Consider the following 14,017-nt stretch of genomic DNA (forward strand, 5'->3'; position numbering starts at 1 on the left):
AGGGCATTTATATGTGCTTCTTTTTACAGGTTAAATAAAAAAATACTTGACAAGGAATATAATTTTGTTCTTAATCTAAAAATGTCATGAAAATTATTCACGTAGCAAATAATGTTAACATTTAAATCAAGTTAACTATAAGGCCCTAAAGGTTCTAGATCCAATTCTAATTAATTTTAAATTCCTAAAATAATATTTAATAATCATTCAAAATCTTTATTTAAATTTCCAAAGGTTGGAAATATTATTTCAACTTTAGATGTATAATTCATGTAATAAACTCAATATGTGATTTTTAATAATTTAATAAAATCTAACCTTAATAGTTATTCCTTGAAACCTAAATATAATATGTGTTGTTATAACACTATTTTTCTAAAATCAATAAAATGAGTTTGCACTCATACATAAAGACACAAAAACTCTAACAACACTTTAAGTCATACTCTTATACCTTGGAGCCAAATGAAATTATTTGACTTACTTTGCATCAACATGTTGGATACTTACAAGTAGGATCTTTATGGTTTGATATTAAGTAGAAGGTCATAGATAGAGTGATGTGTTACTTGTAGACACCAATTATGGGTCCAAAGTTAAATCTTATCCTAGGAATTAATCATACTTTGTTAGTGGAGTCATTCCATATATAGTATAAGGTTATGAGAATGATACCTAACCAAATAACCATTATCCATCATCCCTAGTTCAACTCAAATTAAGTTACTACCCCTACTAATACCGTCCTGTTAAAAAATAAGATCCATCTACTACCTCTTATTTGAAATGCTTATTGTTCATTAAGAAATTGTTTCTTCAACAATAACATTTGAAGTAAACAACAAGTAATTATTAACAATGTCTGATAGAACTTAAGGTTAACAAATGTCATTACATTCAGAAGATATGATTGCTACTATTGCTTGTGTGCCCATTATTATTATTATGTATCGCACCACTTGTATATGATACCCAGTTAATCAAAACCTAATAATAACCTTGTTTGTTTGAATCCACTCTAAAAGTGCAACACAATCTAAACAAATCTTGACAACTCACTCAATCCTAAATCATCGGGGTTAGGTTACGCTCGGAACGATTGCATCTCATACTTATGCATTATTGCATCCTTGCCAATCTTTTAAACATCGTCCTTACCGGACAATGATGCTATTTCAGAATTTGGAGTTATTGCGTATCGAAGACCTTGCCTGCATAATCTTGCAGTCAAGAAAGGCAAGTTCATCACTTGCTCATGTCATTTGAGTATCTTTATCAAATTACTTGCAAAGTACTATGATTATCACTATTGCATAAAAACCAAAACCACTATTTTCATAACTATGAATATGACTATGTGGTGGGCAATGGAACCATGGATTGTGTTGATATGGTGGAGGTTCCATTGCAAGGGTTTATATCCATCTAGGATTAAACAACAAATGTCGTCCGAGTGATTCTTGTGCCGTAATACCCGTGTTAACCATAAGATCCGGAGTGGGACGGAATAGTCAATTGTATTTCCACCTCTTGTACATCAACGGATGCGCTTTACCGTAGACCCTTGATCCAAGAGAGGACAAGTGGTACCCTTGATCCAAGAGAGGACAAGTGGTAGGGTGGGGGTCCCGATGAAGTCCCCACGGTTATTGCGGTCTATGATGGGTTGCAGCTGCCGGCGAAGGAGTTCATGGTAGAGACCTGAACTGTTGTCGTGGTCGGGGGCCGTCCTTAATTGGTATAAGAGCACCGGCGAGGACCCAGGGTCGGAGTTTGCAAGCAAAGGGTGGGTGTATGAGGTAGCGGAGGAATATGATTGGCTATGACCTTATACCGGGCCTCACACCATAGGAAGTGTGGACGGGAAACTCGAGCCCGGTTGGCACCAAGGTTAAGATCTCTTATGGGTAAAGCAACACACCTCTGCAGAGTGTAATGAACCGTGACTCGTCACTCCCCGTTCCGGGATATGGAACTCGCGAACGCTGCCGGAAAGGAACTCCATGAAGTTCTAGTAAACCGGTGAAGGCTGACGGACATAGTTCTTCCGAATAAAAGCAACCTTTTGAAGAAATGGTTATGAAAACCTGCATTGGTATTAGACTTTCCGGTCTAATGCTGTAGCTAGTGCATTAAACACCTCTTTCCTATAATGAACTTGTTGAGTACGCTCGTACTCATCCCACTCTTAAATCCCCTGCTTAGATATGGAGGCATCGAAGGAGGATCTACGAGTGCAACTCAAAGGCCGAGGAGTCAACAACTACTTCAAGAGACAGGACCATGTCGGAGGAGTCGGATACCACATCCGACAAGGAGAAAACCTAGATTAGCGAGTAGAAGGGGACTAGCTCCGTGAACCTAGCTCCTACTTAGCTAGAATCTATTCATAGCCTCTATAGTTAGTTAAATACTCTACAAATAGAGTCCGTGATAAGATTAGACTACGAGTCGTTCTTCTGGAGTTTATTTGTAGTTTTACCTCATTGTAAAGTAGGAGGCTGTGATGATCTTATGTAACGAAGTCAATGTTGTAATTCTATAGACATGCCTTGGACCCGCATATGTTTCTGTTGTACCACTCTGAGCGATATAATACTAGTGGAACGGTGTTTCATTGGTGTTATATCAGACTTGCATACTACACCATGCAGTGGTATGCCGGGTCACCACACAAAAGATATCGGCTGCAATGCGGGTGCTCGCCTATGGCATACCCGCGGACTATGCCGATGGGCGGCGCCAAGGCCCATGATCTATCTTTGTTTTACTTTTCTGTGTCCTATTTGATTTGAACAATTATTGTAATAACTTGAATGATTATTATGTGCTTCAAAGTACTATTTGGTGTTATAATAATAACTAGAATGATTATTATGTGCTTCAAATCGTTATTGAGATGATGATAATTGTGATATATCAAATGAATGTTTTTAAGGGTTTGAGGGTTCTAGTCTTTGCCCTCAATCCTCAATTTTAAGGGTTTGAGGGTTCTAATCTTTGCCCCTCTTTTTCACCCCTTAAAAGTGCCAAAAAATCTCATTCTCAATCATTAAACTGATTTGAAGATTTGAAGGTTTAGGAACTCCACTAGTGATGCTCTAAGTGCATGAGGCAGCACGACCGGCCATTGTGTGCGCTGTGCCGCCGGGCTCGCGTGTCCGAGTTTCGTACGGCCAAATCCGCCATACCTTCTTACGACGAGCCGATCGGCCACGATGATGCTTCCTGTTCTGCATTGTACGATGGTCGGACGTTTTTTGTCGTACCTCAAGCAGCACTCAATTTCTCCACTCGCGCAAGGCAAGGTCACATTCACCATCATCAATGGCTCTCCCTTATTAGTGCAAGCACCTCTGATGTCCAAGCGCATAGTCGGCGCTCCCTAGGCCCTAGCTTCTTACGGCCAAATCCGCCCGACCTTCTTACGACGAGACGATGGGCCACGATGATGCTTCCTGTTCTGCATTGTACAATGGTCGGACGTTTTTTTTGTCGTACCCCAAGCAGCACTCTCGCGCAAGGCAAGGTCACATTCACCATCATCAATGGCCGGCTCTCCCTTATTAGTGCAAGCGCCTCTGATGTCCAAGCACAGAGTCGGCGCTCCCTAGGCCCTAGCTTCCCCTCCTGGGACCCTCTGTGTTCCTTCTTCCTCCGTCGCCAGCTAGCTGCTGTTACAGCCGCCGGCGCGCGCATGGCAGGAGGCGAGGCTTCTACGGGGGCGGGGGCGCGCGCATGGCAGGAGGCAGAGGTGGACGCGGGCTTCGAGTTCGCCTTCAACAACGAGGCCTTCTCCGACAAGGTGCTCCAGATAGAGGTCGTCGGCACCAAGGAAGACGCGCTCGGGTCCGGCGCCGACGCCGTCAGCCGCAAGCGCCGCCGCGAGGAAGCCCAAGGTACTACCTACCGTACTGGTGAGGTGCCGCGAGGTACCGGCCTATACCTCCTCGCCTAAAAGTTACAATCCACCGTTGATTCAAAAAGGACCAAATTCTGTAATTACAGTAGCCCATCAGTTACGACTCCTAATCCGCCATGGCCACGATCACCTTTGGTTGCATGCAGCGTCTCCGCAGCCTGTGCGTGAGAGGTACGTCGGCACACAACGACGATGGCTATGACACACTGGGGAACGAGCAACGGGCATCCGACAGCGCAAGGCACACATATATGCACTAGTGGAAAACGGGGCTATAGGCCCGGTCCATTTGGGCCTTTAGTCCCGGTTTCCAAACCGGGACCAATAAGGCGGGACTAAAGCATGCACTTTAGTCCGGCTCAAAGCTGCACGGCCTAAAGGCTGCGCCACGTGGGCTGCTGGCGCGCGTCGAGGAAAATACCCTTTAGTCCCGGTTTATAACACGAACCGGGACTAAAGGTTATTTCGTTATTTTTTTTAATCTATTTGGTTATGTCCAATTATTTTTCGCTCCTCTTTTTTTTTCTATTTTTTCTGAATTTCTAGTATTTCAGTTATTTAACTAGTTTAGTTTCTAACTACACTTAATCTCTAACTACCCTTAATCTCTAGTCAAATTACTTACTCGTGGTCCAACTTCCCGCTCGGTCACCCATCCTCCCACTACTCCAAAGCACTAGCACGCTTAACTTCCAAGTTCCTTTCCCATCCCGCTTCCAAGTGCTTCGCGCGCATGTTGTGATACTAGTATCATATCAATCCTATTAACATGTTGGTCGATGTCACACTTATTTATTATTCGAATTACAAATAATTATTTTAATAAACAAAACTAATAACGTACATGTTGTGGTAATGGTATTATAATTATAATTTTTTAAATTTGTATTATAATTGTTTTTTTTAATTTATTATTTTTTAATATTTTTTGCCAAACTTGAAAATTTGAAAATCTAAAAAATTGGCTAACTTTATGGTTAAGTAATAGTAATCTTTATGCATGATGTAATTATTATTTTAAAAAAATTAAAAATATAAAATTCCGAATTTCTGGCAAAAACTAAAATCTTCCTGCTTTCATATTTTCATTTGGAATTTTGAGAATCTAAAAATTGGCTAACCGGGTAAACCCTGGTGAATTCGGACGTAACTTTTTCCCAGGATTTTTTTGATATATTACACGTTTTTTTTCGACGTCGTATGCAAAAGTTAATGCGGTTTTACCATTTTTCAAACCTTTTTTGCAAAAAAAATGAAAACTCAAATTTGTTAATTTTCCCTAATAGTAGGTTGCATAACATACAAGAATCCGAAAACATTTTATTTTTTGAATTTTGTATCATTTTCTTTTATATTTTACGAAGTGTTAAAAAAGGCGATCCACGGGGGGGGGGGGGAGGTGCATGGGGAGGCAAAAAACCCTTTAGTCCCCCTTCGTATTACGAACCGGGACTAAAGAGTAGACCTTTAGTCCCGGTTGGTAATACGAACCGGGACTAAAGGGTTTTGCCCCATAGACCACCCTTTAGTCCCGGTTTGTATTACCAACCGGGACTAAAGGGTCCAAACGAACCGGGACTAAAGGGTTTTCATGATGAACCGGGACCAATACCCCCTATTGGTCCCGGTTGGTTTCAAAACGGGGACTAAAGGGTGGGACGAAAGGCCTCTTTTCCACTAGTGATGCCTTCGATTTTTCCATGTCGCGGGCTTGCAAAATTTGCCATCCATGCATATACGCGCACTCATAGACTTGCCTAATTAGTTGATGCTAAAGCTAGCTGATGTCCGGATTTTATGTTCTGAACATGACATGTACTGTAACAAACATCACGTATCACAATTCGTAACTCACGAGTATTTTCAAATTTAAACATGGAGGTGGATGCGACCGGTGAAATATTCCGCCAACGGCACGCATGCACTCGTCTTCATAGTTTGCTCTATTCCATGGGAGATGTGGAGAGACCTGCTTTTTTGTTTCCAAACTGTTGATGCATGCTAGTTTAAATTACTACCATCATGTCCTCGTTGTTTGGTCACTCGTTTACTAATTACTCCATCCGTCTCAGTTTACTAATCTTCTCGTATCCCTAGATCACCAATTTAACCAATATAATTTAAATTATATAATGCAAAATTATATTACTAGAAAATATAACATCTAAACATTTTAATAATATAATTTTTATAACATATAATTAATGCTAATTTGATCAAATTTACAACCTAGGGGTACACGCACGCCTAATAAACTGTGAGAGAGGGAGTAATGATCTGCCTATACTTTTGTCTAGTTGAAGGACGGAAGAGATGTGTGGCCTCTCTGTAGAAGCTACCTCTAGCACGTGCTTCTAGGCAGTTTGTAAGAGTAAATATATGAATCATGTGTTGATAAACTAATACATTTTTATAGGAGGAGGCGTAGGAGCATTTGCCCCATTATACAAAATAAATAAAAAATATTTTAAAAAATATTAAAAAATTCTGACATAAAATTTATGGTGTACATCGTGACATTCTATGTCCGTACACATGTTTTCATGAAGAAACAACATTTTATGTGGCATGTACAAAAAAGACAAAAAAAAATGTCTTGTACGTAGTCATGTTGTAGCATCAAAATTTGTCTTTTTTACAGAAGACACAGAAAACAAAAAATTTATGAAAATTTGTGTACGAACATAAAATGTTTAGATGGACATGCAAAATTTTATTTCAGAATTTTTGACATTTCAAAATATATTTTCACACAACGAGCTCATATGCTCCTATGAACCAAAGTGAATTTCCCATTTTTATAGCTCTATTGTACATATATATTAACTCTAGGTTGACTATATATATCATGGCACCTGGCTCAGTTGGCTATAATGTTAAATTTACTCTTAGGAGGCACCAGCATCCTGTGCATGGTTTCGAGGATATAAATTGGATACTGTTGGGATTCTCCGGATGAAAAACTCCTTCCAGCATCCTGCTTCTCTCAACGACACGTATCTATTTTCAGCTAAAATTCTGATGTTGCTTTACCGTAGCAAAAAATCTCCCGCTTTTGCATCATTTAAGAAAAAAAAGTCTGCCTAAAAAAGAAAAAGGGCCGTCGAGCTCACCGGAGACTCCTCCAGAGAACCATACTTCATCAAAGACCTTGTAACAAAAAAGTGTGATATTGTAGCAAAACCTAACCTCGTCGGAAATTCGCTGGAGACTTGCCTGAGACCTCGCAACAAATATGTAATACTAAAGTAGCAAAACCACAAAACAATTGTAGCAATAAATTATACTATTGTAGCATCACTACAACTTTTTTTATGTGGTTTCCCGCGAGGTCCTTACAACGCAATCACTTCCTCCTTGTAGCACGAGTGTTAACCGATGGTAGCACCGCCCCCACGATGGCAGCACATCCATACACCCCTTGTAGCACAACCGCAGTTCCTTCGCAGCACCGTAGAGTCCATATGCAGCACCACCGCACACTGCTCGTGGCACCGCCGGATTCCTTCGTATGTCGAAACACCTCCGCGCGTCATGTAGCAACGCCGAGATTCATTCGTAGCATTACCACACACCCCTTGAAGCATCGCCTCCCCTCACTTGCAGCAGCGCCTAATCTCGCTTGTCGACACCGCCAACGGTCACGATTCCGATTTGGCAAAGGAGGTGTTGCAGGGCACCATCACGGTGGATCTCCGGTTGGTAGTGGCCCATGTGGTGGAGATCGGCGGTAGCCCCTCGGGGCAACAGAGTTGCGTGGTGGAGGTCCGTAGCGACCTCCTCATGGCACAAGGCGACGCGGTGGTGGAGCCCTCGGTCCGAAGTGGGTGGTTGGAGATCTGCGGCGGTGGCCCCTAGGCAGATGGCGACATCGCTCTATGAGGCAGTTGCGTGTGCATGGTGGTGGCACTGCATGGGGATGGAAGCGGGTGCTCAATCCCATGGAGGAAGATGATGTGGTATTCGTTGACTAGGAAAATAACGTAGGCGGGTCCACGGTGAGAGGTGTGTCACGTGGTGGAGCATGAGGATGAGTCCAACGATTGATGACCCGGAGGTTGCTCCCCCTGCGAGAAATTTAAACATTTTTCATATAAATTCCCCCCTCTTTGTGGATCTGTCTGTGGAACTTTGTGATCTATTTGGAGATCTTTCAGTTAATTTTGTTTATATGTTTGTTTTGTGGAAGAATTTGTGGTTACAGGAAAATATAAGCAGATTTTTTTTGTCTTCGATTTGATGGTGTCGTGGTTACTCTAAAACGTATTCCTAGTTTTCTTGACATAGTATTTTTCTCAGGTGAATCAATAAAATAAATTCTAGTAATTTTGTTGTGTACCTTCTAATCTCCCAATTTTATATATTCGACCTTGGTGCTTGGTAGGTGATGATGGGGAAGGTATTAACTCTTCTCCTACTGTGTTGTGTACACCAATTTTGCGAGTCAATACCATAAAAGTCAATTCGGCAATTCTTGCTGCAAAAAGTCCTTTCTTTTTTAAGGTAATTTCGATGGCATACTGAAATACATTTTTTTCCTATGTCTATGTTAATTGGCTTCTGATAAACTTCATGATTCTTAGCTTTTCTCAAATGGCATGAAGGAGTCTGATCAGATACATGCAACACTTAGAATTGCTGATTCAGGTAACAATGTACTCTAACATTCTTCATGTTTTTCCTCACATAGCTTGATATATTGATAATTGCAGAATTATGTATTTTGAATTTAAAATATGATCACTTCCTACGACACTTTTTATTTACGTTGAAAATGAATTTGTTATTCTCATTTCCCAACAAACTTACCTACTAATGATATTTTATCGATTCTTTCGGCATTATAGTATTTTCCTAGTTGATATTGAATTCCATGGTCATATTTAAATAATCATGCAGGCATTAAAATAACTATACATTTTTATTTTTCCTTTATCACTACAAGAATCATGAGATACGCCAACGGCTTTTGCCGTGGGTGTATGACTATGCCGACGACCACCGTTAGCATACCTAGTTGTTGGCATAGAACCGGCCGTCAGCGTAGCTCATCTATGTCGACAATTTGCTCTGGCTGTCGTCATATCGCGGCCATCGGCGCGTAAAGTGATGTCATGTTATCCGACGCCGTCTAGGAGCAACACCTACAGCAATGCTGCCACCATAGCTTAACGTGTGGCATCTTCTAGAGGCACACATGTGAGGCCCTACGCCGATGGCATAGCTGCGCAGTAAAATTTTAAAAAATCAGGAAGAGCACTTGCGTATGGGCCAGCGGTTGTCGAGGTGGTGACGCGCACACTCGGGGAGGGGCTGCCTAGGGTGAAGAGAAGAGGTAGGGAGACCATGGGGAGGAGGGAGCCGAGCCGTGCACTGTGGGGAAGCGGAGTGGTGAGCTTGGGCGGAGGTGGGAGTCAACCAGGCGGAGTAGAGGAATAACAGCGACGGTAGGCGGCAGCGGCAAAGAGGAGGGAGCCAAGCCACGTGCCATCGGGGAGGTGGAGGCGGACGTCGCATGAGCAGGAGAGAGATGAGATGGGTAGTTGGGATAGGATATAAGGACGGAGAGAGGTGATGGATGGATAAGGAGACAAAGTGAAGAGATAAGGAGTGAGAGGAAAGGATAAGAGAGATGTGGGATGTTGTATATGTAGAAAATTGACGGATAAGATCAGTTTCAGGGGGGTAGGTTTCTTCGGTGGGGGATTTAACCATAGTTTAACTTAGGCGTATAAAATTTGAAAAAATGGAAAAATGTAAAACTTTCGCACATGTGTGCACCTTGTGATGGCAAGGAATCTTGATGTTGGGTATTTTCATTGCTTTTCCATTGAAAATTCATTCTTACTTTTAAAATGCTAAAAATGGTCTTTTTTGTGAAGCAGTACCAAGAGACCATTCCAAAATTGGACCACGCAAAACTTCAAGAATAATAGACCATGTTATATGTAGAAATCACCAAATAGTTGCATTTCAAAACATTTCTAGGTATCCCTTACCAAAGATACAAATAGGTTTCAAAAATTCCTGCAAGATTCAATCTTGCAGAAACGGTGGGCATGAATATTATTACCTAGGGGTACAATATCACGAAATGTTTTGTGTATCTATGAAAAAGATTGTTGCGAACCTAAAATAATTTAAAAATCATGAGCAAACTATCAAGCTCCTATAGTTCAAATTTGCACTCCTTCCACCTGAATTGACCACTATTTATCTTTTTGTGAGAGGTACCTAGCAATATTTTGAGATGCAACCAGATGGTTATTTGTACGCACAATGTAGTCCAGTATTATTAAAAATTTGGATGGTCCAATTATGGAAAAAAATCGTAGGTGCTTAAAAAACCCATTAATAACACTTAGAAAATAAAAATCAATTTCCTGCATAAAAACAAAATCAAAAAACCACATCAACAATCCTTGCCATCCCAAGATGCACACATATGAATAATGGGGTCATCTGAAAAACTATGCCATTATTTTAGTCATGACTCATGACCTAGTTCATTTGGCTTAAAATCCATGAAACTTCATACATGGTAGGTCATTTCTAAGAAGGCTTTTCTAGAATATTTATGATACTCAATTTTATAATTTTTCCTAGCAACTAGGTCACATAAGATGACACAGTGAAGGTTTTACATATTTTATTTTTTAAATCACTTGTGCAGGATTTAAAATGTGACCAAAATGGTGGGCACGAACTATGTAACCTAGGGGCTAAATCTTGCAGAGCGTTTTGTGTACCTATGCTGAAATAGATAGTTGTGAACCTAAATATAATTCTTTTAAAAAATCAAGCACATGTAGTTCAAATTTACGCACCTTTCAGTTGAATCGACCACTATTTGTATTATTGGTGAGAGGTACCTGGATATATTTTGATATGCAACCATTTGGTTATCTGTACACACAATGTGGTGTAGTATTCTTGAAAATTTGGATGGTCCAGTTGTAAAATTGTTTTTTAGTATGTGATTCACACAAAAAAAAACCATTATTGAGAATTAGAAAATAAAACCTGAATTTTATGTGCAAAGACAATGCAAAAGACCAACATCAATATTCTTGGCCATCCAAGATGCACACATATGCATAATATGGGGTCATTTGAACAAACTATGTCATGATATTAGTCATGACCTAGCTTATTTAGCTTGAAAGGCATGAAACTGCGTACATGGCATGTCATTTCTGAGAAGACTTTTCTAAAATATTTGATATACTCAAGTTTTTTATTTGACCTAGCAACTAGGTCACATAAGATGACATAGTGTGAAGGTTTTACATTTTCTAATTTTGTAAAAACTTGTGCTTGATTTAAAATGTGACTAAAATGGTAGGCATGAACTATGTAACCTAGGGGCTAAATTTGTTAGACTTTTTTTGTCTATTTATGATGAAATAGATAGTTGGGAATTTAAATATACTTTTCTGAAAAAAATTATGAGCAAATTCGAACACATGTAGTTCAAATCCCCACCCCCCTCCTGCAGAATCGGCCACTGTTTGTTTTTTTGGTGAGATATACCTAGAAATATTTTGAGATGCATCCACTTGGTTATTTTTACACGGAATATGTTCTAGTATTCTTAACAATTTGGAAAAAATAATTGGTAGCTGCTTCACAAAAAAAACCATTATTGACACTTAGAAAATAAAAACTGGAGTTTCTATGCAAAGAAAATTCAAAACCTTCAATATCAACATTCCTTGCCATCCCAAGATGCACATATATGCATAATATGGGATAATTTGAACAAAATATGCAATGATTTTGGTAGCAGGAGACTCTAGGTATATAGTTCTGTGTGAGGCTATAAGTATAAGAATTCTCTATAAATCAAAACCTTTATGTTGTTTCATTCTACGTGATATATTACTAGAAACTAAAAGTATCATGCAACAAAAATAAATCAAATGCAAACATAACTAGATCATACATAAGAAATAAAAGAATTAATTAGGAAAAGGATACTAGAGCTATGTCGGTGGCGTTGCCGTCGGCATTGCCCTGGACCTTCAAGCATGCGTCAATAGGTGGTTACCAATACCAGTGCCACGTGTCTGCCAGCTATGCCGATGGTCGAGCTATGCCGACGGTATGCCTACGGTGGTCGTCGGCTTAGGTCCCGCTATGACGACGGTGGTCGTTGGCTTAGCTCCCACTATGCCAACGAACTAAGCGATGTCGATGATATTTAATCGGCCGTAGCCATCTTGATCCTACACCAACAGCCTCGATAACTAGCCATCGGCATAGCTAGTGGTCGTCCCTGTAGTGCATCCCATGAAACTGGAGGGAGTACTTCTTTCTGTATTTTATTTGTTTTTAGTTAAGTTCTGTGGGATGTTTCATCAGTCGTTATGCCTCATTGGTTTCATGTTTTGCTTTGTAACAGAGGAAAATGCCTTCATGGAGCTTTTACACTTCATGTACAGTGAAAAGTTGACACCAACAACTGATCCCACTCTTCTGCTTGATATCTTGATGGCTTCTGATAAATTTGAAGTCATTTCTTGCATGAAGCTTTGCGGTCAGCGGCTCATAGACCTGCCTATGACAACAGAATCTGCAGTGTTGTGCCTAGAGCTCCCTAGTTCCATTTCAGTGCCAGCTGCCTTGACAGAAGCAGCAAAGAAATTCCTTGCTGAAAGGTACAAGGAATTCCTTTCAACAAAGTAAGTGAACTCCATTGGATTAATATTTCTCTTGACATTTTCAGGAAACATATGGACGTTTTTTTTTTCACAACATCATTATCTCAAGTCATCACATGGTATTTTCTCATTTCAGGTTCCAAGATGAACTGATGAGGATCCCTCTAGCTGGGATTGTAGCTGTCTTATCGAGAAATCGCCTCAAGATTGCATCTGAAGAAGCCGTCTACGATTTTGTGCTCAGGTGGGCCGATTCGCAGTACCCAAATCCAGAAGAAAGACGCAGGATCTTGAGTTCATGTTTACTTCCACTAGCGCCACTAGTGCGTAGTAAGATTAATGACGTTCCAATAAATCAGCCGTCTTGCATAGTTGACTTCACTCTAAAGCGTGAACAGTGCTCCGGCCTCTCCCCATCAGGATTGATACGCTCGCCTCCATTCTATTGTGCGGGCCATGGTTTCTTCCTGTCGGCGCACCGTAGTATGGAGCCGGTCAACGTTTTTGGTCTTGTAATACGGAAGCTAGAAGACAAGGGTCTAGTGAGGGGGACAATGGATTATAAGTTTGAGATCAAAAGAAGATCAACGCTGGAGTTTGTCACCATATACATGCACACCGCCAACACCGATAGTATGGAAAATGTTGGATTTACGGTTGATTGGTCGCAGTTCAACAGATCATGCTTCATCAACGACAGCCTCCATCTGCGAGTTCACATGAAGATAAAGCCGCAACCATAGTGGTGTGTGCTATAACCGCTAGCTTGATGGTCCTTGCTCAAGTTCCTTTTTTGTTTTTTGAGCGAGGAGAAACCGATGTTCCTCTAAATTATGAAGAAACTTGAACAAGGATACTCGAGATATTTTCTAGCGTTTGCTCTGCTCTCTTTTGGAGATTGGGGATGTATCATGCACACGTCTCGAACTAGATGCTGGAGGTTTCACCGCTTTCATGTAAGATAGCTGATATATATTGATAACATCTTGGTCCAATGATCAATTTTCACATATTTCGTGCATATTGGTGTGCGTGTGTCTATCACGTACGGTGCACCCGGTCCAGCGAAATTGTGAAAGTAGATCTTCTAGATCGGGTGGATGGAGTTGTCTTTCTTCCTATGCAATTCTTAGCGGAAACCGCACAGAGAAGAAAACTAAAGAGAAAGATTTCTCTAATTAATTATATATTTAATTTGGCCCGATAGGTCCACTATATATAGGGGCAAAGGGGGGCAAGTCTTCAGAAGCCGCCTCCTCCTTCCCCCATGGGCCCCTTTAACACATGGGCCCATTTAGGGCATGTGCCTTTTTAATTAAATAATAAATATTTTTACTAAATTAAATATATTTTAATATATTAATTTAATTAATTAAAATATTAAATATATCCTTTAATTGTCATTTGTCCAAGACACTTCATGAACTATTCC

General features: G+C 40.5%; 1 protein-coding gene across 1 annotated transcript; it reads left to right on the forward strand.

The window, feature by feature from the left end:
- Positions 1 to 3,697: 3,697 nt before the first annotated feature.
- On the forward strand, positions 3,698 to 13,328 carry LOC124651310 (BTB/POZ domain-containing protein At2g46260-like). The gene is made up of 5 exons (XM_047190410.1): positions 3,698 to 3,899; positions 8,307 to 8,425; positions 8,506 to 8,569; positions 12,327 to 12,606; positions 12,722 to 13,328. The coding sequence occupies exons 1-5, from the start codon at positions 3,698 to 3,700 to the stop codon at positions 13,326 to 13,328; spliced, it is 1,272 nt and encodes a 423-aa protein (XP_047046366.1).
- The last annotated feature ends 689 nt before the right edge of the window (positions 13,329 to 14,017 follow it).

The sequence above is a fragment of the Lolium rigidum genome, chromosome 5, assembly GCF_022539505.1.
Source record: "Lolium rigidum isolate FL_2022 chromosome 5, APGP_CSIRO_Lrig_0.1, whole genome shotgun sequence".
In the NCBI taxonomy this organism is placed as follows: Eukaryota; Viridiplantae; Streptophyta; class Magnoliopsida; order Poales; family Poaceae; genus Lolium; species Lolium rigidum.

What these genes read in the sequence shown, in the direction of transcription:
- LOC124651310 (XM_047190410.1), top strand. Translation starts at nt 3,698, where the DNA reads ATGGCAGGAGGCGAGGCTTCTACGGGGGCGGGGGCGCGCGCATGGCAG. An exon ending in CCGCCGCGAGGAAGCCCAAG is followed by an intron (nt 3,900 to 8,306) that starts GTACTACCTACC and finishes GGTGCTTGGTAG; the next exon opens with GTGATGATGGGGAAGGTATT. An exon ending in AAAGTCCTTTCTTTTTTAAG is followed by an intron (nt 8,426 to 8,505) that starts GTAATTTCGATG and finishes CATGATTCTTAG; the next exon opens with CTTTTCTCAAATGGCATGAA.